Genomic DNA, 24,337 nt, shown 5'->3' on the forward strand with positions numbered 1-24,337 from the left:
CCTTGCCTTGAGATCTGCTTCTTGGAGAACTCAAATCAAAGCACCTGGTTCCCAGGGTTATGGCAGCCAAGAGTTAAAAAAAATAAAAAAGAAAAAAGTCTTCAAAACAGAAAGAAGGAAGAATTTCTCTGGCTCGGGCAGGGGCTGTCCCCTCAAATCCCCCAGCTTGAAGTCAGGGAGGCTACTCTTAATTACAGGGACAGTGGTGTGGTTGATGGGACACTTCCCATGCACACATCCACTTGTACCATTTGCATACATATGTACATGAATCCAACCTTCCTTCTGTGCATTAATTTATTCATCCATTCAACAAATGTTTCCTGACTGCTGTAGCCAAGTACTGAATTCATTGAGAATACAGCAACCCACACACATGAACTCTGCCTTCATGGCACTTTAAGACTGCTGGAGAAGCCAGACATGAAACAAATAATTTCACAATACATATATAATTATAAGATTGGAATAAGTGCTCTGCCCATCCATTCATTCATCCTCCATCCATCTTTTCCTACCCACCCACACCTATGCATCCATGTATCCATCCATATATTCATCCATTCATCCATCCATCCATCCATCCATCCATCCATCCATCCATCTACCCATCCACTCAGCCATCCATCCACCCATCCACTCATCCACCATCCATCCACCCATCCACTCATCCATCCATCCACCCATCCACTCATCCACCATCCATCCACCCATCCACTCATCCATCCATCCACCCATTCAGCTCATCCACCCATCCACCCATCCATTCATCCATCCATCCACCCATCCACTCATCCATCCATCTAAACCTTCATTCATACACCAAGTCAGCAAATGTTACTGCATATCAACTACATACCATGCAGGTTATCGTGTGACAACTCTGGGAACGCTTCAGAGGCAGACCAGGCTACTTCTGGAAGAACTTAGAGCATTGTAAGGAGGAGGACCTGGCCTCAAGTTAGAACTTCTAGGTAGTTTGTGTAGTGGGCCTGACCAGCTCTGCCTGGCTTATGCCCCTGCCTTGCTCTCTTCTACTGCATCCCTTGTCCCTAGAATGGCACAGGATGGTCCATTGCAGGCAGGGGCTCACACTGCTTTTCCTTCTTTGGATGAGCCCAGTGGGAGGCCCACTGTGTTTTGGCAGCATGCCAGTGAGGGCCCATTGACAATGAGTATCAAGGCCCGTCCTGATGACCGGAAGCACCAGACAGCCACCAGGGACCTGTTTCAAGCTGTGGGCAGTGTACTGGCAGCTTCCTTGAGCAACGGACCAGAGAGCCTACAGAGGCCACAGTAGCCAGGTGAGTGTCCCAGGCCAGATGCCAACCTTCCACCATGACCAGCTCACGCCAGCAGTTCTAAGTGGATCTTTCTCCCATATTGCAGATGAGGAAACTGAGCACAGAGGTTAACGTGTTTCCCAAGGAGCTAGAAGAGAGATTCCAGAAAGCAGCACTGTGGGAGGTGCTGTGGTATAGTAGGTTGAGCATGGGCTCTAGAACCAGGCAGCCTGAGGTGAATCCTGCCTCTGTCACTTATGAGGCGAGTTACACAAGTTTGTGGGTTCCAGCACTTCCCCCTGCCAACATGTGACCTCGCCAGGTCACCTACATGCTCTGCGCCTCCATTTCAAGCCAGGCATTTGGAGTCACCATTATCGACAGGGCCATCTTTCTCCCTCACTCTGCTGTCCTTCCCTGGTTGCCGCTGAAGGTCTCCCTGGTGACAGTGACCACAGGTGTACAGGACCACACTCCACAGTGATACTCTCCCGCTTCCCTTTTCAGACTGCCACAGTGCCCCACCTGCTTGGGGTCGCAGAGCTCGTGCAAACTGCCCTCCTGCTGGGGACACTGCCCGGGGGCCTTCCAGCCATCCTGGCCACCCCTGCCATCTCTGTGTACACAACAGGTAACCGGCTGCACTGTGCAGCACCCCCAAAGCCCCATGTCATAACCTCACTCATTCCACACCCACATCCCAAGACCCTGTGACAGGCAGGCCCAGGGGACCAGACCTGGGTTTGGAGAAGTGATGGGGGCCTCAGACCTGGGAGGGCTTTCCCCTAGAGGGCTGTCCCCCTCGCATTGGTGAGTATTTATACAGGACAGGAAGTGCCAAACCCAGGGTTAGAGCCACCGGAGTCTTCTCCAAGAGACGGTCACATCAGAGCTAAGCAGGCAAGGGGGCTGAATGGATGGGGCCAGCCCACCCTGTCCAGGATCCATGGGTACCAGGTGCTGGTGTGCCCGGCCAGCACAGACATGCGTGGATCTAAGACGTGCTCACCTGGGAGTCTCTCCAGGGGCTCGCCTCTCTCCGAGCACTGACCCAGTCACTGGGCTGCTTTCGCCCTCCATTCCTTCCCCTGACTGCAGGGGCCAGTGGTGCTGCAGGTATTACTGTGGCTACCTGCACCAAGTGCCAGCCTCATTCTCCTGGGTCCTCATTCTGGGGTTGCTTTCTTGGGCCCCAGGGGCAGTTTCCAAAGAGGCATCCAGATCAGAGTTAGGATTGAAACCAGGTCCCGGTCTATTCAAATGGGACAAGGTCAATGACCCGGAAAGATGGGGCTGTGAGCCTATGACATGAAAAGTCGAGCTCATTTATTCATTCAAAAATATTTGTCCTAGAAATTGGGGGTACAGCAATGAAAAACCTGGCAAAGCCCTGTCCTCGTGCAGTCTCAGGTCCAGCACGGGACCAGCTGCTTTCAATGCCACATCTATTGGCACAAACATGCAGAACCTTCTAAAGGCATCAGAATGCAGCTGCCCACGGCTGGTACAGCTGAGGCTCCCTGCGGGGCAGAAGGTGTAGACTCTTCCTGACTTTCTCCTCTCTCTGTTCTCACCCTGTGGCCAGAATACAGCCATGGAGTTGGCAAAGCTCCCCGGTGCACGTTGCTGCAGCCAACTCAGCAAATTCACTCTGCCTGCCGTGGCCTCCCTCTTCTCCACAGAGGACAGCCGGGAGCCTGTGGACATAAAGGTGACAGTGGCAATAACCTCTTTGGGTCAGCCCTTTATAGCTTACAATGCTGTGACAGTGTCTGCTCATGTGTGTGGCTAGCAGGCCTGTCAGTGACATAAGAGTATTATGCCTGTGTTTTAGATGAGGTTCAAAGACTTGCCAAAGTCACATAAGTGGTTGAGCTTTGCACATCCAGGTCCTTCCTCTTTCTCCAGGAGTCATTAGAAAAAGAACTCTCCAGGCTGAGTTCCACAAGCAGGAAGTGGCAAGCCCAGGGCCCTTCCCATACCCAAAGTAAGGCCCAGCAGACCTACCTGTACCTAGAAAGAGCAGACCAGTCCGCCACTTAGAGACTGACTCTTGTCCCCTGGTGTCCATGGGACTGGTTCTAGGGACTCCCTGAGAATATCAAAATCTGTGGATACTCAAGGCCTTATATAAAATGGCATAGTATTTTCACATGACCTATGAATATCCTCCCATGTACTTTAAATCACCTTGTGATTACTTGTAATATTTGATACAATGCAAATGCTATGTAAATAGTTGTTAGACTATTATAAGGAATAATGACAAGAAAAAAAGTCTGTACATGTTTAGTCCAGATGTGATTTAAAAAAAAAAATACTTTTAACTCACAGTGAGTTAAATCTACAGATGCAGAACCAAGGATATGGAAGTCAGACTCTACTGGCTTTGGGGGAAGGATGCCTTGGATGGTTTATATTCTAGCAAATGCTCAGTCAAAGCAAGTCTGATTTGGGCTCTCCAGGGCCAGCCCTCAGAAACCATAGCCCCACAGGCCCTGAAAACCAGCAGCTGAAGGAGGGGCCCCCCCACCATCCACAGGGCAAGGGCTATCTGCCCCACTTAGCACCTCATCATTCATCTAGGGACCTGTTTACCCTCCAGCCCCTCCAGGCGTTGGCCAATGCTCCCCACTCTTGGTTTCAGATGATGAGTTTCCCAAAGAGCCCATTCCAGGCTGGAGGTCGCTTCGATGTCAGCGGAACTGTGGGTGGCCTTCGTCTGACCAGGCCTAGTGGACAACTCCTCCCTGTAAAGAACCTGTCGGAGAATATCGAGGTAGAAGTTGGGGTGCTGTCAGGTCCAGGTGGCACTCAGTCTCATCTGCCAACCTGGTAGGACCAAAAGTTGGCCAGTTATGAAACAATGGTTAAAGAAGGGAGTTTTTCAAACTGATGCTGATCCTGCCTCAACCACTGTACTGAACTTGCAACTACGACTATCTGACCATTTGCCCCACATTTTGAGAATATAGCAAGTTTCCTGGTTATATGAAACCTCATCCCTGGAGCCTGTGAATATGTTCCCAGGGACTTTGCAGATGTGACTGAGTTAGGGATCTAGAGGTGGGGAAGATCAGCCTGGATTACTCCAGTGGGCCCCATTGGAATCACAAGGGGTCTCCTGAGAGTGGGCAGAGCTGGGTGTTGACCACGCCATGGGAAAAGGTGATCTGAGGACAGAAGCAAGAGGCTGGAGTGACTTGAGGAGGGCCCACAAGCCAAGGGATGGAGGGGCCTCTTGGAGCTGGAAAAGGCCAGGATGTGGGTTTTCCCTCAGAGCCTGCAGAGGAGCTAACCGTGCCACCTTGGGCCCTGTGAAGCTGATTTCAGACTTCTGGTCTCCAGGACTGTGAGATAACAAACGCGCTATTTTACACTACCCACCGGGCTGTGGTCATCTGCAGTGGAAGCCACAGGGCACCGGCACCACCAGCTGAGCGGGGCGCTGGTTTCCTCTCCCAGGGGCTTGCCCGGCATGGCTCTGCATAGCAGCCCTCATGCAGCCTGGCTGGCATTTCCTTCGGGACACCACTCTCAATCTGATGGTTTCTGGTGACAGATCCTGCTTCCCCGGCCTTTGGAAGGGACACAGTGAGCCGACCATGTTGAGCCTGACCAGCCCTGAAGCTCTGTGGGTGAACGTGACAGCCAGGGAGGCAGCTCTGGGCATCCAGCTGCACTGGAGACCTGGCATGCCACTCACACTCAGCCTGGGCTACGGCTACCATCCCAACAGGACCCACTACGATGCCCGGCTCATTTGCCATCCGTGCCTGCTGCAGGTAGGCCTGGTCCCTGGGCTGTTTCTTGAGCGCTTTCCTGGGAAAGGAGCTCTGACTCCCCCCTTAGTCTCCCTCTCCTATGCCCTCTTCCTGGGGACCCTCCCAGGTGTCTTCAGCTTAAAATGTGAGGGAGCAGAAGCATGAGGGTTTAACGACTTGCCACATTCAGTGGCTTGTTCATGTTGGTGGTGGTATTATTTTTTGCCAAATTAGGTGAGTGCTTATTATGCTCCCTGAAGGTGCTGATAAGCATGTGCAGAACCGGCCTCACTGCAGTGAGGTGGCAGTGACAACTGTCAACCCTTGGGGTAGAGATAAGAATAGAAATGTTAAGTAACTACTCTGAGATCACACGCCATCAAGGAGCAGAATCAACATGTGACCCCTTGTCTTTGTGATGTGTTCTGCACACTGATCAGGGGTGCCCCTTCTGTGTCTCCGTCAATAGGAGGCGAGGGGCCTCCTAGGGTGCTTCCCTGCCCTGTCACCTTGGTCCCCTTTTTTCCATGATGCCAGCTCCAATCTCAATTGAGGCTTCTGGCTGACCAGAGGCCCTTTTACAGATGAGCTGTCCACATGGATCCTGGGCCCAGAGGACCTGCCCTTTGGAGAAGGTCTCTACTATTTGACAGTGGTCCCAGAGTCTGACCTGGAGCCTGCCCCTGGCGGGAACCTCACAGTCGGCATTACCACCTTCCTGTCCCATTGCGTGTTCTGGGATGAGGTCCAGGAGACTTGGGACAACTCTGGATGTCAGGTAGGAACAGGGAAGCAAAAGAAACCATGGAGGCCTGGAAGGGTGTGTCTGGCTCATGTAGGTTTTCCTCTTGCTGCCTCTGGTGTGGCATCTCACGCCCCTGCAGGGTCTTGGCATGTGCCGTTCCCTGTGCCCCAGAATGCCCCCTTGCCCTTGCCTTAGCACTGCTTCCTCAAGAAAACTGATCTTTTTTTTTTTCCCATTTTTTAAATTAAAATCATAAATTTACATAGGGCAATGTTGTTTGATTCATTCTGCTATTTTCCTTCTCCCCACCCCTCCACCCCTCTTTTCCCTCTATACAGTCCTTCCTTCCTCCATTCTTACCACCCTCCTTATCCCTAACCCTACACCCAACCCTAACCCTAATGCTAACCCCTCCTACCCCCCATTATATGTCCTCACCCGCTTATCAGCGAGATCATTCGTCCTTTAGTTTTTTGAGATTGGCTTATCTCCCTTAGCATGATATCCTCCAATTTCATCCATTTGCCTACAAATGCCATAATTTTATCATTCCTTCATGGCAGAGTAATATTCCATTGTATATATGCGCCACAGTTTCTTTATCCATACATCAACTGAAGGCATCTAGGTTGGTTCCACAATCTGGCTATAGTGAATTGAGCAGCTATGAACACTGATGTGGCTGTATCTCTGTAGTATGCTGATTTTAAGTCCTTTGGGTATAGGCCAAGGAGTGGGATAGCTGGGTCAAATGGTGGTTCCATTCCAAGCTTTCTGAGGAATCTCCATACTGCTTTCCAGAGTGGCTGCACTAATTTGCAACCCCACCAGCAATGTAGGAGTGTACCTTTTTCCCCACATCCTTGCCAACACCTATTGTTGCTTGTGTTCTTGATAATCGCCATTCTAATTGGGGTGAGATGAAATCTTAGGGTAGTTTTGATTTGCATTTCTCTTATTACTAGAGATGTTGAACATTTTTTCATGTATCTGTTGATTGCTTGTACATCTTCTTCTGTGAAGTGTCTGTTCATTTCCTTAGCCCATTTGTTGATTGGATTATTTGTATTCTTGGTGTAGAGCTTTTTGAGATCTTTATAGATTCTGGAAATTAGCGCTCTATCTGAAGTATGAGTGGCAAAGATATTCTCCCACTCTGTAGGCTCTCTCTTCACATTACTGATAGTTTCCTTTGCTGAGAGAAAGCTTTTTAGTTTGAATCTATCCCAGTTGTTGATTCTTGCTTTTATTTCTTGTGCTATGGGAGTCCTGTTAAGGAAGTCTGATCCTAAGCCAACAAGTTGAAGGTTTGGACCAACTTTTTCTTCTATAATCTACAGGGTCTCTGGTCTGATCCGAGGTCCTTGATCCATTTTTGAGTTGAGTTTTAAGAAAACTGATCTTGAGTGTGGCTGGTCAGATTTCCGCTTGCAAAACACAGGGCATGCGCCTCCTGCATAGTGCTGAGCAGCTGTCCATCTGGCCTCTGCCCGGGAGATCACTTAGATGATGTCTGATTCCCTCAGGGCACTGGAAGCCCCGGGGCTGGGACGTTATGCCTTTGTCCATCACTGGGAACAGATGATCATTGAACAAGTGGATGAGTGACTCAGGAGGGCATAGGGACCCTGTTGCTGGGGAGGCCAAGGTCGGTTTCTGAGGAAGTGAACTCATACCGCACCCTTACCCGATTCCAAGCGTGCGTTCTGTGCTTTTCTTACCCTGCCTTGTCGAATCTTCATAATGAACTCCATGGAAGTTGCTGTCCACTTTACAGACAATCAAACAAAGGCTCTGGAGGACTCAGCTAGCTTGCCTCCAATCCCACCGAGTATGTGGAGGAGCTGGGACTCGAAGCCAGGTCCGTCTGTCCAGAGCGCGACTGCGGCAATATGTGGTGCTGCTCCCCAGCACTCAGCGAGTCCTGCCGAGCCCCAGATGCACATGGCCTTATTAATTGCAATCAACCCCAGTCTCAGGTCAGCTTAGCTCTGCCCAGGGAGTTGAGGTCTGTGACAATGTTCTGCAGACAGACATTGGTCTTGAGGCCACCAGAACCTTTTTCTGGGATGCAAGTCTACCACGGGCTGCACGTGCCTACCCCTGCCTGGAAACCTCCAAGTCTCCCTCAGCGTTCCACTCCAGCGCCCTCTTCTGGGGACCCTCGCAGGTGTCTCGAGTCTCCTGCCATTGGACTTCCACTAATTTCATGCCCTGCCCCGGGTCAGCAGCCTCCCTGTGAAACTGAAGGTATCGCCTGTATCATCATAGACCACAAGCACCTCCTTCCTTTTGTTCACCAAATATTCACCATGAGCTGGTGATAGGGATACGGTGAGGCGACCCCCTGAGCTCTCAGCCTAGCAGAGGACACAGACAAGAAGCAAACGGCACACACATGTCTACTGACAACTGTCACAGGGCCTAAGAAGCCGTGTCCCACCCGAGCACAGAAGGACTCAGGGTAAGCTCCTTCTGGGTGGTTTCCACTGCAGAAGCAGCTTCCTTGTCTATTCCTGCCCCTGGCTTTGGGCTGCCACATAAAGGGAGCCCCCAAAACACCAGGAAGAAATAAGGGCACTTGGAGCTGTCCAAGAGAAAGTGGGCCCCCCATTCCCTCATGCAAGGCTCTGAGCCTCAGGAGCCAGCCCTGGGTGTGTGCCATCTTTCCCAAAGCCCAGCATATTCCTGTATGGCAGAAAGGCAATGCCCCCATGAGATACCCTCAGAGGCCTCAGGAGCAAGACGTCAGGATGGTGTTGGGCTGGGGACATGGCCTCTGCCATCAGAAAGATTTAGGTTCAATCCTTACACTAGCAGAGTGGCTTGGATAAGTCACCCCACTTCTCTGAGCTTACCTATCCTACAATGGGGATAAGGGACAGCTGCCACATAGAGTTGGGTGGGGCTTAGGGTATTAGGGCCAAGCACAGTGCCTGGCACACAGTGGGTTAAAGTAATTGCTGTGTTAAATACTCTGATTATAGAGACAACAACACTGTAAAACAGAAATCAAGGACACAATGACCAAGGGCTTGCAATGGTGGTTGGGAGGTGGTTGGGAATGGGTTGGGGGAAGACGACTTAGCTAAACCTGTTATTGGGAGATTTCTAGCTTTTGAGTATAGTGGGTAGTTTCTTAGATGTTTTGCTATTATGCTATTAAAGATGCACCTACAAATGCAGGCATATAAAACCAAGGATTCAGAGGTCATGTGTGGGAGTAGGAATGGACAAAATCATGATTAGTCCAATTGTGTACTTGATGCTCATTACAGATACATAGAGACATTAGATCATTACATAGAGTTCATTGCAGAGCTCTGTAAATAAGTAAACAAGATTTTCAAGAAGGATGGAAAACACTACCTGAATCCTCTAAACAGCTAAAGAAAGTCCTGAACCTCAGGACCTTACAGGATAAAGGCCGGATCACCACAAAGGTTGAATCTGCATATTCATTTCTCAAAAGGTACTAAAGTGCAGCTGTGGTAGCGAGGAGGGTCCACAGCTTGCTTACTGATATCCGAGGGACCTCATTGGGGGTGTAGCTGAGTGGTACGTGCTTGCCTAGTGGTGCACAAGGACCTGGGCTGGATCCCCAGAAACCAAAAAGAGGAAAAAGGACCCTCATGCTGGAAAGAGCTGGAGAGAGCCACGACCTCAAGGTATTATGAAAACCCCTGGAGGGAAAGAGGCTGGCCTAAATCAAGACTAGTCTCTGGGCCATCAGCGCTGAGGTCCTGACTGGCACCTGCATGAGTCTCTTCTCTGAAACAAGCCCACTCCTTCCAGGCGAGCCAGGTGTCCTGTAAGGCCCGCAGCTCTGTGTGCCAAACGATGACCAGGATTAGGAAGCAATGAGAAAAACAGTGAGCAAGCCACAGTCCTAGGAGCCAGCAGAAATTCTGATAAGCAGTTGGTGGCACTGTGCCTTGTGAGTAGAATCTTTGCTGGGGCTCCTTAAGGGAAAGAGACATTGGGTGCAGTGATGCACAATAGTAATGTAAATGACTTGGGAGGCTGAGGCAGGAGGATCCCAAGTTGGAGGCTAGCCTGGGTAACTTAGTGGTACCCTTGACAACTTATCAAGACTCTGTCTCATGGGACTGGGAATATAGCTCAGTTGGTAGAGTGCTTGCCCTCCAAGCACAAGGCCCTGGGTTCAATCCCCAGTACCAAAAAAAAGGGGGGCGGGGCAAGAGACAAGGGTTATTTTTGGGTCATAACAGGGCTGTGGAAGTTCTTCCTCAGCCAATGTTTGAGCAGAGAACTTCTAGATGCCACTCTTCTCCCTGTGCCATCCTGCGGTGGACCTTGGAATGAAAGGGCAGAGTACTGTGTTGTAGGGTTTATCTATTCATTTTTTTGAAAGAGCATCAGGTGGGCTGAGGATGGGAGGCACACACCCAAGTTTGCTATAATGGTCATTTCTTGGGCGTGAGGACAATGGGGACATCAATTTCACCTGCAACGTGTCTCTAAATAGGCAAGGCAGGTTGTCAGGATGTTCAGAGCTAGGTTGTCAGGATGTTCAGAGCTGCACATTGAGAATGTGCATATGAAGATCCTTGCTAAAATAATGTTCTCTGAATTTGGAAAATAGCTTTTTCTTGTTGCAGTGGTAGGGACTGAACCCAGGGCCTCACACATGCTAGGCAAGTACTCTGCCACTGAGCTAGGTCCCAGCCCTAAAATTAACTTTTAATATAAAAAGCCCAGAGGAATCCTGAGGTTCACATCCCAGTACACCTGTCACTCAGTACCCACAGGGATGAATTCCAGGACTCCCCACTGATACCCAAACCCACGGGGCTCTATTCCCTCAGAGAGAGGGTAGTATTTGGCGTGTAACAATACACATCCTCACGTGGGCTTTAGATCATCTCCAGATTCTCAGGACACCTAATACAACCAAAATGCTGCGTGCTCATTGTCCTACCGCACCGCTCAGGAATCATGACGAGGAAAAGTTCACCCGTTCAGTACGAATGTGTTTCCCCACCCCGCCCCCATCTAAGGTTGGCTGAATCTGTGGACACAGAAGGCTGACTGTAGAGGGTTCCCCCCAGGCGGAGGGAGTCAGGGATGAGCTCCCAAGCATTTCTACCCGTGGTCTCTTGGGGTGTGCAGGTGGGGCCGCGGACCACCCCCTCCCAGACCCACTGCCTCTGCAACCACCTCACCTTCTTCGGAAGCACGTTCCTAGTGACGCCCAATGCTGTCGACGTCTTGCCAGACTGCTGAGCTTTTTTGCCACCTTTGAGGACAACCCAGTGGTGGTGACCACCGTCGGCTGCCTCTGTGTGGTCTATGTGCTGGTGGTGATCTGGGCGAGGAGAAAGGATGCACAGGATCAGGCTAAGGTGAGGCTGTGCTCCAGGGCACGGGAGGGAGGAGCAAGGGGCTGCCCCTCACTGGGGCCTCGGGGGAGAGAGCCCAGGTGGGCTGCTGAGAGCTGACTGCTAGACCAGGCCTTAGCCCCTGGGGTCATCTCAAACAAACTGGTCCCTCAGCCTCTTTATTTACAAAAATGTCCTTTGTCATCAAACTGTCAGGAATATAATGCTACTGCCTGCTTACTGAGGACCAGGTTACTCCCAGGTAACATTCACAGCAGCCCTATGAGAAAGGTACTGTGTTGGGGGTCCCAGACCACCCTCAGGTTCAGTGACTTGCTAGAAAGACTCACGGAACTCAGAAAAGAGGTTGAACTCATGGTTGGGGTGCTTACGGTGGAAGGATGCAGGTTAAAATGAGCAGGGAAGGAGGAGAGACAGGCGCGGTTTCTGCTTGTTCTCTCTGGGAAGCCTGCAGCAGGGCTCAACTCTCCCCGTGCTGCCATGTGACAGCACGTGGGGAGCTCTGCCAGCCAGCGAAGCTCACCGAGGCGTGGTGTCCTGGTTTGATGGGAAGTCAGCCACAGAGGTAAGGAGTCTTCACCTGACTGGCTTCTGGTACTGGTTCTCCAGGCTCCCCCTGCAAAGTCAGGCTGGGAGAGCATGGCCCAACGTTCCACCACACACCACACTGAGCGAGGCTATCTGGCCTGTCAGCACCCCGGAAATACAAAAGCTGTCTTGTCACATGGGATTTCCCAAGGACTTAGATGTGACCTCGCAGGAGTTACACATGGCTGGTCCCTCCTGTGGAAGGTCTGGACACCCCACGCTGCTGAGTGTATTGCACTCCCATCATCTTAAAGGAGAGGTGGTAAAGGACCGAGAGGTCAATTAACTGGCTAAAGTCTTCAGGCAGGCGCTGGGATGTAAACCCAGGTCTCCCTGAACACAGGACCAGCCTGAGCAAAGAAGCATGGCCAAACCACAGCAGACTGCAACGAATGGTTTGAAACCGCACAGGTGTTGATTTCCGCACACACGCATCATGTTGGACTCTTGGCAGGGCTTCGATAAATATTTATGAACGTTAAGGGCTCAGAAATGGGCACAAAGTGGCACTGTGGCGGAGCCCTGCCACACTCTCCATCCTCACCCCTCCTCCTCCACAGCTCCAGTCAAGGTGGCAACAGGATGACAACAGTTTAAGCCTTCTATGTAACTGTTTTGATTCACTCAAGGGATTAAACATTAATATTTAAGAGTCTTAGTCGCAAGTGATTTCCAGAAAGCAGAATCTGGGTGTTATTTATTTATTTATTGGTACCAGGGATTGAACCCAGAGGTGCTTAATCATTGAACCACATCCCAGCCCATTTTTTATTTTTAATTTTTTTTGAGACAGGTTATCACTACGTTGTTAGGGCCTCCCTAAGTTGCTGAGGCTGGCTTTGAACTTGCAATTCTCCTGCCTCAGCCTCTGAGCTGCTGAGATTACAGGTGTACGCATAGTGCCCAGTTGAGAAGCCCAGGTCTTGATCACACTCAGGTACTTCACAGATAGGTCACTGGATCCCAGGAGGTATCACCTCAGAAAAAGTGACCCCTGCAGCCTTGAAAACAGTGCCTAGCAACTGGGGCACAAGCCTCCGCCTGTAGGGAAACCTGGGCAGTGCATCTCAGGGGTCACTACAGTCTCTGATCAACTCCAACTGTTGACCTTTTTTTTTTATTTTGCTAAATGTCTTAACATTTCATTCTCCTTTCAAATTCTCTCAGAAGCAAATCTGGCTACCAAGGTTATGAGAAACTGTGAAAGCGTTTGTATGGTTTACCAGCTCGAACGTGAATGTTCTCAGATTAATGCCAAGTTCCCTTCCAATTTAACCACATAGGGTCATGCTTAATAAGTAATGCACTCTGAACTTTTTCATTTATGCCAATCTTTTTAACTCGAAACCTGCTTTTATAGGGAACAGTTCTCACCATATAGAATGAATAACAGCATACATAATTTTATTTTGCCCTTTAATTTTCATGAATATCCTGCTCATTCTTGGCTGATGTGTGATGCGTAAATGCTTCAGGTGGATCCTCTTCACACTGTCCTTCTGTTCAGGTGAAGATCACGGTGCTGGAGGACAACGACCCCTTTGCCCAGTACCACTTACCTTGGTGACAGTCTACACCGGACTCCGGGTGGGGCAGCCACATCCTCAAGGTACCTTGCAACAGGAGCCCCCCAGGTTGATCTGCATGTCCCACCCAGTAGAGTGCTTGCTTTTCCACGGTGGCTTTAGCATATTGGATTTGTGTTGTTGGAATTTTTTTCCTAGTGGTTTTTTGCATCTTAGAGGAAAATAATCTTTTTTTGTATATAAAATATGACTTTAGCCCCAATATTTAAAGGAGAGGGCTGGGGTTGTGGCTTAGTGTAGAGTTCTTGCCTGGCAGTGTGAGGCACGGATTCAATTCCAGCACCACATATAAATACATGAATAAAATAAAGGTCTACCAATGTCTAAAATTTAAAAAAAAAATAAATAAAGGAAAGGAGGAGTGGCTCAGGGAAGTCTGGGTCTAGCCGCATGCCTGCTGCTCATCTCCTTCTCCCTAAGAATCATGCTGGCTTTCAGTTGTTGTCCAAAAGCAAGTTTACTCACCGAGGAGGTAGTGACTCAGTAAATTTGCCAAGGAAGAAAATGGGGAAATACCACGTGTGGGAGAGACGGAAAAGGAAGGAAGGAAGCAGCCATCATTTGAGGACCGCGCCTCTAGGATTACACTCTCAAGGGACTGACAGCTGGCCTCAGGCTCCAGCAGTCCTGCGGGCTGCCTGTCTCGATCAGCTGACCGGGGCGAGGGAAGAAAATACTGCCTGCACCGCTCACCCATTCTCTGAAGTCTGAGTTCCGGGGTGGAGTGCCCCGGCTGCCTCACTCCTTGCTGGTCCTCTCATGGGATACGTCATCCCTGCAGCAGCTTCAGGTGCCCTGACTGACACTGAGGATCCTGGCACACAGTTGGGAACCATCATCACCACATGCAGTCCTGGAGGACAATTTCATTGTTTTAAAAATGAAATCAGGCTTCATAAGGGTAGGGTATTTATCGGTTTTTTTAAATTATATATTTTTATTTATGTGTATTTATTTTATTTTTTAAATATAAAAACTTTAATATATTGCCATACCTTAGGTCCTACACCAGCTGTCTGACCCAGAGTAAGTCCTAGGAATCGCCCTTCATACATCCCAATCAACCACTCATCTTATTTCTGTTGGACCCTGAAGAGTTGACCTCAAACAGGAAAGGAATGAAAACCTCCAATTCACAGGCATATTGTCTAAGTGGGTTTTCCTTCGAGTAGTGACTCTCAACTGGGGGTGATGTTGCCACAGAAGGGACAGTGAGCAAGGTCTGGGGCCTCTGGCTCTCATGTCAATAGTGGAAGTGGAAAACCCTCCTGTAGAAGCTGACTCTGACACAAGGATTGAAGTGCGAATAACTGATCAGAATAACTAGTCCCAGGGAATAGCAGTAGGGGAGTAGGAAGCCACAGAGGGGAAGAAGACAGCCAATCAAAGATACGGATCACACTGGTCATCCCTGTGGGCACCTGAGTCTAACATCCCTGGGGGACTCAAAACAGTAACAAACATGTGTCCCCAGGGTGTCCCAGCTGAGGGAGGAGGAAGCTGGGGCACGATCAGTCACCTCCCACACTGAGAACAGCAGGCAGAGGCCATTAATTCTCTGGCCCTTCTTGGTTCTAACAGCCAAAGAATAGTCCCTGGGGAAAGAGCCACCACTGGTGGCAGTTGCGCTGCAGTGCAGGGACGTGCGGCCCGGGCTGGGCTGAGGGACGCAGACAGCACAGGCACAGTCTGCTGCGATGCTGTTTTTGACTCAGAAGACCAAGGCACTGCCATTGGCACCAACTGGATGGCTTCAGCAAAATGGATTCCCGGGTCCAGTTTGCAATGTCCCTTACTTGGTAGATCTAGGGTGGGCCCTGGGAATATGATTTAAATTGTAAAAAATAAAATAATTACTCATAAATAAAAATATATTCTTATTCATGCCCCAGTGCCAGGTACTCAGAAGCACTAAAAATACAATTAGAACAGGAAGGAAACCGGCCTTCCTGCCCAACAGGCCTTACAAATAGCATGTGAGAAGTCTGAAAACGTTGCCAGCAAGCGTTTTTAGTGAATGTAATTGATCTTGAAGACATGATGCAGATAGTGTCACCCCAAATCTGCATTCGACTGAAAAAGTAATAGGGCAGGTCCAAGACGGGAGGGAGGGTGAGGGTGAAAGAGTCATGCTTCATGGTTGTTGTTGGGTTTCTAGCCACCTCCAATAAGCCAAGAACAGCAGGACTCATGTCACAAGTAAAGGTGGCCACGCCTTTGTCTCTGGATTTTAGGTGACTATCACCCTCTATGGCCTGGATGGAGAGAGTTGAGCCCCATCACTTGTCAGACCCCGACTCCCCAGTTTTGAGCGAGGAGGAGTGGATGTCTTCTTGCTTTCTACCCTGTTCCCTCTGGGAGAACTGCGGAGCCTCAGGCTGTGGCATGACAACTCAGGGGACCACCCATCCTGGTGAGTCAGAGGAAGAAAGCCACGAGGACCTTCACAGTCCTGGCTGGGCGAGGTGCTGCACATTCGTTGCCTTCCTGGCCCTCACCAGCCTCTGCACAAACATGTAAAATGGACCTCCATTTCACCGATGAGGAAACGGGGGGTCAGAGAGACACCTGGTTCATGATCCACACACAGCAGACAGGAGCGGGGAGGACTGGAAGTTGCAGACCTGCTGTCCAGGTTTAGCCTACACTTCACCCGTTCACAGCATCAACCTGACATTTGCAGCAAGTTCAGAGCAAGGTCTTCCCTTCTGTCTGAGGCCCAAACTAGTGACCCAATGAATGGCATCTGCCTGCCTTGCCCTCAGCAGAGGGAGGTTTTAGAAAACTGCAGCATTTACATCCACTGTCTTTAATTCACGGAAGGGATTAAGTATCGGCACTTACCAGCCTCAGCCCAGTGGTGGTTCCTGGGAAGCAGACTCTGAGATGGAGTTGAGTACTGTGGGTGTCTATTAAGGGGTCCAGGATCAGACCTGGAAAGGAGGACGGGGGAAGGATGTGCCGGGAGAGGTCCAGCTGCGATGCAGCCCAATGACAGTCCAGCCTACCCTGTGGGGGCTCTGGTCTCGATCCACCAGGCCCTGCATCCTTGGGTGTTAGTCACCCCAGAGCATGACCTTGGCATAGTGATTTGCATCCCTGATAGGGCCTTCCTTTCTGAATATGAGCGATGCTGGCGGAGAAGCCTCTCAGTGCCCACAGTGCAGTGGACGCTGGTAAGCGGCTTCGCTCTCATGACGGTCCTCACTGCCTACAGTGGCAGGGAGAGCTGATGCTGGAGCTGACTCCAGGACAAGCCAGGTGCTCCCATTTCCTCCTCAGCCCTCCCTGAACCAGGGCAGATGCGCCCCATAAGTCCCAGGCCCCAGATGGATGGTGGCCTCATCGTGTGTCTAGAAAGGTGAGAGAGGGTCATTCCAGGGTGACGTCTGGCCTGCCTGGGCAAAGCACTTCAACAACTCGGCTTTACTCGCTCATGGCTGGATGCTGGCCCTGGCCAGGTGCCACGGGGAGGGCCAGCAGTTTCCAAACATGCCCTCCTCTGTAGCTTACCTGTGAACAAGCCACAGCCTCCCAGAGCCGGCTGTCCCCAGGAGGATCAAGGTGCCAAAGTCAATGAAGTAAAGTGCAGTCTTTCTCCAGCAGCTCCTTTGCTTGGGACTCAGGTCTGCAAAGGAGTTAAGCTTCAGGGTGCCAAGGGACGTCTCGTCCCCCCACACCTCATCCTCACAACTGCGTGTCCCTTCTCTAGGTACGTGAGCCGGGGGTACTGGTCTATGACCTGGCGAGGGCCAGAAGTGGTATTTCCGCGTAACTCATGGCTGTCCATTGACGTTGGAGACTGTGTCCTGACAAGGTGTTTCCAGTGGCCACCGACAGGACAGGAAACATTCAGGTTCTTTTTCTTTCTCTGCCATACTTGGTGCCCAGCAGTGTCTGGCTCACAGTATTGGGCTCAACAAATATTGTTGATGAATAGGATAACGTGGAGGAAAATCACTGGTGTTGACCACCCTGCCCTTTCTTTGTGTACTTTTATCTGAAGTCCAGCCCACCCACAAGCCTTTGTGTGGTGGTCAAAGTACTGGACAACCCTGGAGGGCACTGCATTGACTAATGGAGTATAGGCACGCACTGGGGATCTCAGTTCTGTACACACCCTGGGAAGTCTGGGCCCTTGAGCAGCTCCTGTGGTTAAACCTATTCTACTCACAGGAAACAAGTTGAATTTTACTGAGAATGGGGGGGTCATTATCGGGAACCTGCCTTGCAATTTTTATTCTCTCAAACGAAACCCAATTTGAACCAGAGCCAGGAATTTTTCAACCATCATCTAATAATGCTCTAATTATAGCAAAATTAATAATATTATAGTTTGTTATATTAAAATTGTATCAAAAATAACAATACGAACACTGATGGAACACTCACCTGGGCTGTTCTGTCCCCAAATGCTTTACAAAAATGAACTCTGAATCCTTCCAACCACAAGGCGAGGTAGGGTCTGCTGTGTCCACAGTTTTACAGACAAGTAAACAGAAGTGCAGCAGATAGTATCACTTGCCTGAGGTCCCAGGGTTACTAGAGGGCAGGATGGGAGTCCTGTGCAGCTGTAGAGAGGACCAGGCCCCCCACTCCTGTCTCCTAAAACCCCGTCCTCTCCCTGCCTGCCCTCAGCCACCTGTTCTTCATGAAACCTCTGCGGGCTTCCAGGAAGGACACATTTGGTATTCCGTCCTTCAGCGGCTCGGCTCGGAGCAACTTCACACGCGTTCAAAGGGTGTCCTGCCTGCTCTCCCTGCTCCTCTGCACCATGCTGACCAGTATCATGTTCTGGGGTGTCCCCAAGGACCGGCTGAGCAAAAGATGGACTTGGGTAATTCACTGCTGTTGTGACAGTCAGGGCTAGTGGCTGGTTGGACATCAGTCTTCACTGCCAGTCATGCCATGATGTTCCAGAGATTTATTGGGGCCCAGTCACATAGACACGGCTGGCCACCCTCGTGGCTGATCTTAGCTTCCAGTCCCTCCAGGGTCAAGCTGACACCATGAGCCCCAGGCCCACCATAAATCACACTGTCAGCACAGACTATCTGACGTGGTCCAAGGCTCAGGTAAACAAAGACAGTTTTGCAGGCAGGATGTCCAAGGGCTTCAAGGTGACCTCCCAAGAACAGGGCCCGGTTGATCCTTCACTGTACAGCGCCTCCTGGAAGGAGTGGAAGAGACTGGGCTCTGGGTGACTGTGCCTTCCTTTGCCCTGTTCCTCCCTCTTCCCCAGGTAAAATCGAGTTCACGTGGCAGGAAGTGATGATTGGCTGGAGAGCTCCATTCTCATGTTCCCATCAACCTCTGATTGTCCAGATCTTTCGAAACACCCGTCCTCGGAGCACAAAGGAGCAGAACACTGGGAAGCAGGACCCAGGGACCCCCAAGATGGACTCCCTTACCACAGCCCCATGGAGGATGGCCTTCTGACACCTGAAGCGGTGGACCAAGGCATGCCCCTCAACCTCAGCTTGTGCGAGGGGGTGCTCTAGCTCAGGCAGAAGCTGGGGGTGCGGGCTGGGGCTTGGGGCTCAGCAGCCACGTGCTGTCTCACAGCATCAGTTGCCAAAATTCGTCAACCATATACATACCACATGCACACACTAGATGTGCACCCCCCACACTGCACACGTGCTTTCTGAATACCTACTGTGTGAAATATTGCACCCTCAGTAGTATAGCCTCCCTGGTTGGCAGCCCGGTAGGAAGGAGACTCCTGCTGCCCTTCTGCACTCGCTGTGCTTTTATTGAGCACTTCCCGTGTGCCACTCTGAGGAATACAGCCCTGGAGTGAGTCGGTTTATATCCTAGAAGATGTTAGAGGTGGTGGACAGAAGCTGGGAGGTCCAGATCATGCCTCAGTGGGCAGAGCTGGGGTTCAAAGGCAGATTGCTGGGCCCAGGGGTGAGCTCTTGCCCCACGCAGCATGCCCTTACCCGGGGCCTCTGATCCACTCACCCCACCTGGGCCTTGCAGGAATATGTGGAGACTCGTCAGCTCACTGTCCAGGGCCCTGAAGGTGCCGCTGCCTGTTGCCAGCTGGGACTCTGTGGGCTTAATGGACCTCAGCGACCTCCTGGCTTTGGTGGAAGACCTCATTTGTCCACAGAACACAACAAGGCAGTGGCGTCTGGGAGGAAGCTGAAAAAGAGAGACCCTTTTATCCCCCGCTCTTGGATCTGTACAAGTGAAAGGTAAGTCCTGGACATTTCTGTGCCAAGAGAATGAAATTCTGGAGTTAAGGGGAGCCAAGTCAGAGGGTCACATCTGCCTTACTAGAGGGTCACAGGGTGGTATCCTCACCAGCCTCTGCTCAAACTGCAGTCACCTCCCCTTCTACACCACAGGTACCCAGCTGTCCTCACAACTCCTAGTTGCCTTCATGATGCCCCAGACCACTCTGGTCCTTTGGTCTAGAATGTTATTCCTTCTTTCTTTGCCTGGCCAATTCCTGCTCGGCGTGTTAGGTCCCGTCATAGGCATCCTTCCTTGAGGGAGCAAGCCAAGTCTCCCAGGCCTACAGCAAGGCTCTGGGCCCCTGCTGTTTGGCCCCATGCCTCTCCTACATTTACCGCTCATGGCCAAGTAATAAATCATGTAAAGATTTGTTCAAAGTCTGCACCCTCCTTTCTGTTCCCCAGACCCAGATCTGTTTTCAGATGTGTGGGCAGGACACGAAATGATGACCAGGGCAGGAAACACATGAAAGGACGTAGATTCAGAGAGAGTGATGAAGTTCTTTTCTCTATTCCTGTTCAATCCTCCTAGTTAATCAAGAAGTCAAGGAAAGCTCAGTTGGAGCCACTGTGTCTTTTTTTTTTTTTTTCTTAATTTTCTATTTGTTCTAATTAGTTGGACATGATAGTAGACTGCATTTATACGTTTTGATAGATCATACATAAATGGAGTGTAATCTCTCATTTTTCTGATTGATTATACATATTGCAGGATCACATCGGTCATGCAGTAACATATGTACATTGGTAATAATGTCTGTTTCACTCTACTATCCTTCCTACCCCCATCCTCTCCCCTCCCTTCACTCCCCTCTACCTAATATAAAGTAATTCTATTCTTCCCTAGCCCCGCCCTTATGGGAATTAACATCTGCATATCAGAAAAAATATGCCGTCGTTGGTTTTTTCGGTTTCCACCACTGCCCAGAGGTCCACTTCCAGGGAGGACTTCAGGTTGGGTTGCACGTGGCTGCATCCATTTTGAAATTCACTGTGTCTTAATGCTTCCTCTATCACTTGATGATCTCTTGTTTGGCAGAGGTAGCAGGTCTCAAGTTCAGAGCCTTCTGCAACAATATCCAGCTAGAATTAGTAACATTGTTTCATGTTACTAAGTTCTACATATGGTATTGTTTTGGTTTGAACTGGTCTTCTTCCCTCTTGCTCCTTTCCTATCTGGGTCAGCTTTCCATCACTGCGACAAAATACTCGAGATGATCAACTTAAAAGGAGGAAAGGTTTATTTTGGTTCCTGGTTTCAGTCCATGGTTACTTGGCCTTGTTGCTTTGGGCCTAGGATGAGGCAGAACATCATGGCTGGAGCGTAGTGTGTGATACAGAAAACCTGCTCACCTCATGGCTCTAGTGGGTTTAGAATGCTGCCAGTTTTAGCACCAACTGTCTAAACTTTGCTTAGAACACAGGGCAAGTTATAGAATGGGCGATTTGAATTTGTAATCTCGGTCCAAATCCCAGTGAATTTAATCTTCAGGAGCAGCCAGCCATGTGCATTTTCAGCCAGTCACCTTGGGCTTTTTATGCACCTTGAATTTTGAAAGCCACGGCCCTCCAGATGAAGTCCCGTCCCCTTACTATAGCATGTGGGCCTTTGCAGCCGGGCCACACTGACCCCATCCTTCAGCGCTTGAAGGATTAAGCCCTGGTGAGCTGGGTGTCGGCGTCCATGAAGGTCATCCTGGCAGGGCCCTGCTCACACTGGACGCTTGAGTTGGGGGTTTTGGTGTTCATAGCTTGGGCCTGCAGGCACTGGGCCACAGACCTTAAGAACACAGCCAGACTCGGGACCTCCCGGGTGCGATAGCAACTGTGCCACTTGAGACCAAGCTGATCAACCTCTCTGAGACAGTTTCCTCCTCTGTGAAATAGGGGTGTTAATCCGCATGGCTCCTGGCTAGCTGTGAGGACTGAATGAGATCATAAGCTGTGTAAGAGGCCTCGGCCCCCACCTAACACAAGCAAGTGTTCCCTTAGTTCTTTTGATCGGCAGGGATGGCACCTTCTTGGAAACATTAGCAGGGCCTTCCAACATAGAGGGTATTTACGCTGGGCTCTCAGGCTGAGGCTTCAGTGAGGGAGGCCCAGGGGCAGGAGGCGGGGAGGAGGCTGGCAGTGGAGTGGACGTTGCCGCAGGCGTTTACCCGTCAGGATCTAGCTGTGGTACACACACCTCCCATGGTCTCTACACTTACAGACTCTTCTCATTCACCTCTCACTGGTGACTGTGGTGGGATCATGGGGAGAGCGCTCCATTGTGCCGTCTCCTACGTCCAGCTGCACACCCTCCAGGCGGGTGAACACGGGTCCCGGCCCCCACTGTGCAGGACCACATGCCCTGAGTGCCAGCCTTCCAGGCCAGGGCCCAGGGACTGAGGCCTAGTTCTACCTACAGAGGCCACATTTCTCTTGAAAGGCACAAGGAATAATGGAAAGGTTTGAATTATTTTTCTTACAATAAATTTGTTACTTCTGCAATTTAAAACAACAAAAGGTGTTTTAAAAGTTTGAGAGAGTCTGGGTTTGTAGCTCAGGGTAGAGCACTTGCTTCTCACGTGCAGATCCCCTAGTTCCAACCCCAGAACAGCAAAAAATTTTAAAAAATTCTTTTAAGGAATCAAATTTGAACAAACCAACTACAGAATATTCATGAGAATATTCGGGGGGGGGGTCTTGGCCTCTGGATATTTGATGGAACATTGTTAATAACTTTAAAGATTCATAGTCTATCATAGCTATTTTTTTAAAGTCCTTCTCTTCTACATAAATATACTAAATTATTTAATAAATTGATACAAACTGGAATTTCCTTCAAAATGATCCATGTGGAGAGGGGGTGCCAGTAAAACACCTGGGAACCGATTTTGCAGCCGGGAGTCAGGATGCGCAGTGTCTTCTTATCACTCTCTCTACTTCTCTGTTTGCACTGTTTAATGATTTAAAAAATGTTAAACACAAGATCAAGACTCACAGACGCTGCGTGAGATTAAGACTCACAGACAAACGTGCTTTAAGTTCAAGACTTAGGGTGCGAAATGTCTGAAGCGGAGACGAGACGGCGGCTGAGACTGGCTCTAAGGCATTCAGGCAGGAAGAAGCCACGGCTCTTCTGGCTGCCGTCTTTATTGCAGCTGCTTTGCCCTCAGCTCAGCGTGGCTTTCTCCTTTCTCCCCCCAGAGAAAGGACAGTGCCAGGAGCCCCTGCTGGCCCGCCTCAGTCCCTGGAAGGGCAGCGCCTACAGGCAGTGTCTCTACCTGCAGCTGCAGCATGTGGAGCAAGCGCTGAGACTGGTGGGGACCCGAGGCTTCCCAGGCCACAGTCACGCCCGGGCCCTCGGGCAGCTGCAGACCCTGAAGGGCTATCTGAGCGGACAGCCAGGCACCCGGGCCCCAGCATGTGCCAGGTAAGCCGCTTCCTCAAGGAGCAGGCACCTGCCCTCCCCAGCCTGGGGCCCGTGGGAGGGGGCATCCTCTCCTGAGAAACCTGAGGCTGATGCCCCGCCCCAGACCTCTGATCAGCAGGGCCTGGAAGACACTGCAGCCCTTTGCACTGCACCTCACGTTCGTAGCCATGTTCGTGTGGACTTCTGCCTAGCTGTGCCTTGAGCCAGTTCCTCTTGGAGCCTCGGTTTCTTCATGTGCAAAGTGGGAGTGATCATGGGTATCTCCTGTTTCAGACTTAAAACAGAGTATCCTTTTGAGATAAACAGTGAGAATGAAATACAGACAGGTTGTCCGATGCACCCAGGAGTTACTGCTCATTTGTTAGCTGTGATGATGGCATAGTAACTTGGTAGAAAGTGATCATTTCGGGGTTGCATTTTGAGGTAATTAGAGTGATTTTATATTATGTCTGGAGTTTATTTTGAAATATTCTAGTCCCCCTCCTCCAAATAAAGGGAAAAGGAGGACAGAGACAGACGGGATAGTGTGTCAAGGTGGTGACAATGTGGGAACCAGTTGCTGTACCTGGCACTTTTCTGTGCTTGATAATTTTTGTTTGATGAGACATTTTTCATAATAAATGTGAAAAAAAAATCACATAGAGCCAGATTCTAGGCTTGCTGTGAGGGAATAATGGAAGCAAATCTGTGTAAAGCATTTAGCTCAGGAACTTTCTTCTGGGAAACCTGAATGAATGAGATTGCTTTTACTTGACAGAATCTAGAATAGCCTTTGAGAGAACAGGTTACAGAAGACAAAACAGAGGGTCTGAGAGGTCAAGGAGCTTGGCCAAGGTCATGTCAATGAGGACAGGAAGGGATTTGAATTTGAGCCCTCTGGTGCCACCCTGACTGTCTTGTTCACTCTTCCTTGCAGAACTCCATGGGCCAGTAGGCCCCGTGGCAGCCTGCCCTGGTGGTGTGTCCTGGTGGGCTGGCTCCTGGTGGTGGCCACAGGGGGTGTGGCAGCTTTCTTCACCATGCTCTATGGCCTGCACTATGGGAGGGCCAGCTCCCTTCGGTGGCTCATCTCCATGGCTGTGTCCTTGGTGGAGAGTGTGTTTGTCACCCAGCCCCTTAAGGTCAGGACCCCTTTCCCAAAGCGCTGCCCTCCTCCTCCACCTGCCCTTAACCTCCTGTGACTGGTACTGCCTGGGCGTGGGCCACTTATTCATTCAAGGAGCCTGCATGGAGCGCCACCCTCAGTGCAGGCTCTGGGGCAGGGAGGGTCATGAAGGCGATCAGCATAATAACCCAAGTTATTGGATGCTGGCACTGGGCAGGCTGAGTGTTGTACAGAGAGACT

At 50.4% G+C, this 24,337-nt stretch overlaps 1 protein-coding gene across 1 annotated transcript in view; it reads left to right on the forward strand.

Annotated features, from left to right (window-relative positions):
• The window catches only part of PKD1L3 (polycystin 1 like 3, transient receptor potential channel interacting), a gene marked incomplete at its 5' end in the record, with an annotated part of 81,564 nt that overhangs the window by 36,446 nt on the left and 20,781 nt on the right, over window positions 1-24,337 (forward strand). Inside the window, 38 exon segments of the mRNA XM_079117219.1 lie at window positions 1,123-1,143; window positions 1,145-1,281; window positions 1,283-1,304; window positions 1,791-1,921; window positions 2,869-2,924; window positions 2,927-2,994; window positions 3,931-4,062; window positions 4,846-4,869; window positions 4,871-5,055; window positions 5,618-5,825; window positions 10,926-11,024; window positions 11,027-11,158; window positions 13,251-13,301; window positions 13,304-13,328; window positions 13,331-13,345; window positions 13,348-13,352; window positions 15,564-15,599; window positions 15,601-15,631; window positions 15,634-15,742; window positions 17,042-17,054; window positions 17,057-17,075; window positions 17,078-17,098; window positions 17,101-17,136; window positions 17,139-17,169; window positions 17,171-17,185; window positions 17,968-17,981; window positions 17,984-18,027; window positions 18,029-18,137; window positions 18,140-18,166; window positions 18,572-18,607; window positions 18,610-18,640; window positions 18,642-18,729; window positions 18,732-18,811; window positions 19,315-19,456; window positions 19,458-19,479; window positions 19,482-19,532; window positions 22,767-22,992; window positions 23,909-24,113. Of these exon segments, the coding sequence (XP_078973345.1) occupies window positions 1,123-1,143; window positions 1,145-1,281; window positions 1,283-1,304; window positions 1,791-1,921; window positions 2,869-2,924; window positions 2,927-2,994; window positions 3,931-4,062; window positions 4,846-4,869; window positions 4,871-5,055; window positions 5,618-5,825; window positions 10,926-11,024; window positions 11,027-11,158; window positions 13,251-13,301; window positions 13,304-13,328; window positions 13,331-13,345; window positions 13,348-13,352; window positions 15,564-15,599; window positions 15,601-15,631; window positions 15,634-15,742; window positions 17,042-17,054; window positions 17,057-17,075; window positions 17,078-17,098; window positions 17,101-17,136; window positions 17,139-17,169; window positions 17,171-17,185; window positions 17,968-17,981; window positions 17,984-18,027; window positions 18,029-18,137; window positions 18,140-18,166; window positions 18,572-18,607; window positions 18,610-18,640; window positions 18,642-18,729; window positions 18,732-18,811; window positions 19,315-19,456; window positions 19,458-19,479; window positions 19,482-19,532; window positions 22,767-22,992; window positions 23,909-24,113 (2,697 nt within the window).

The sequence above is a fragment of the Sciurus vulgaris genome (assembly GCF_902686455.1).
Source record: "Sciurus vulgaris genome assembly, chromosome: 17".
Taxonomy (NCBI): Eukaryota; Metazoa; Chordata; class Mammalia; order Rodentia; family Sciuridae; genus Sciurus; species Sciurus vulgaris.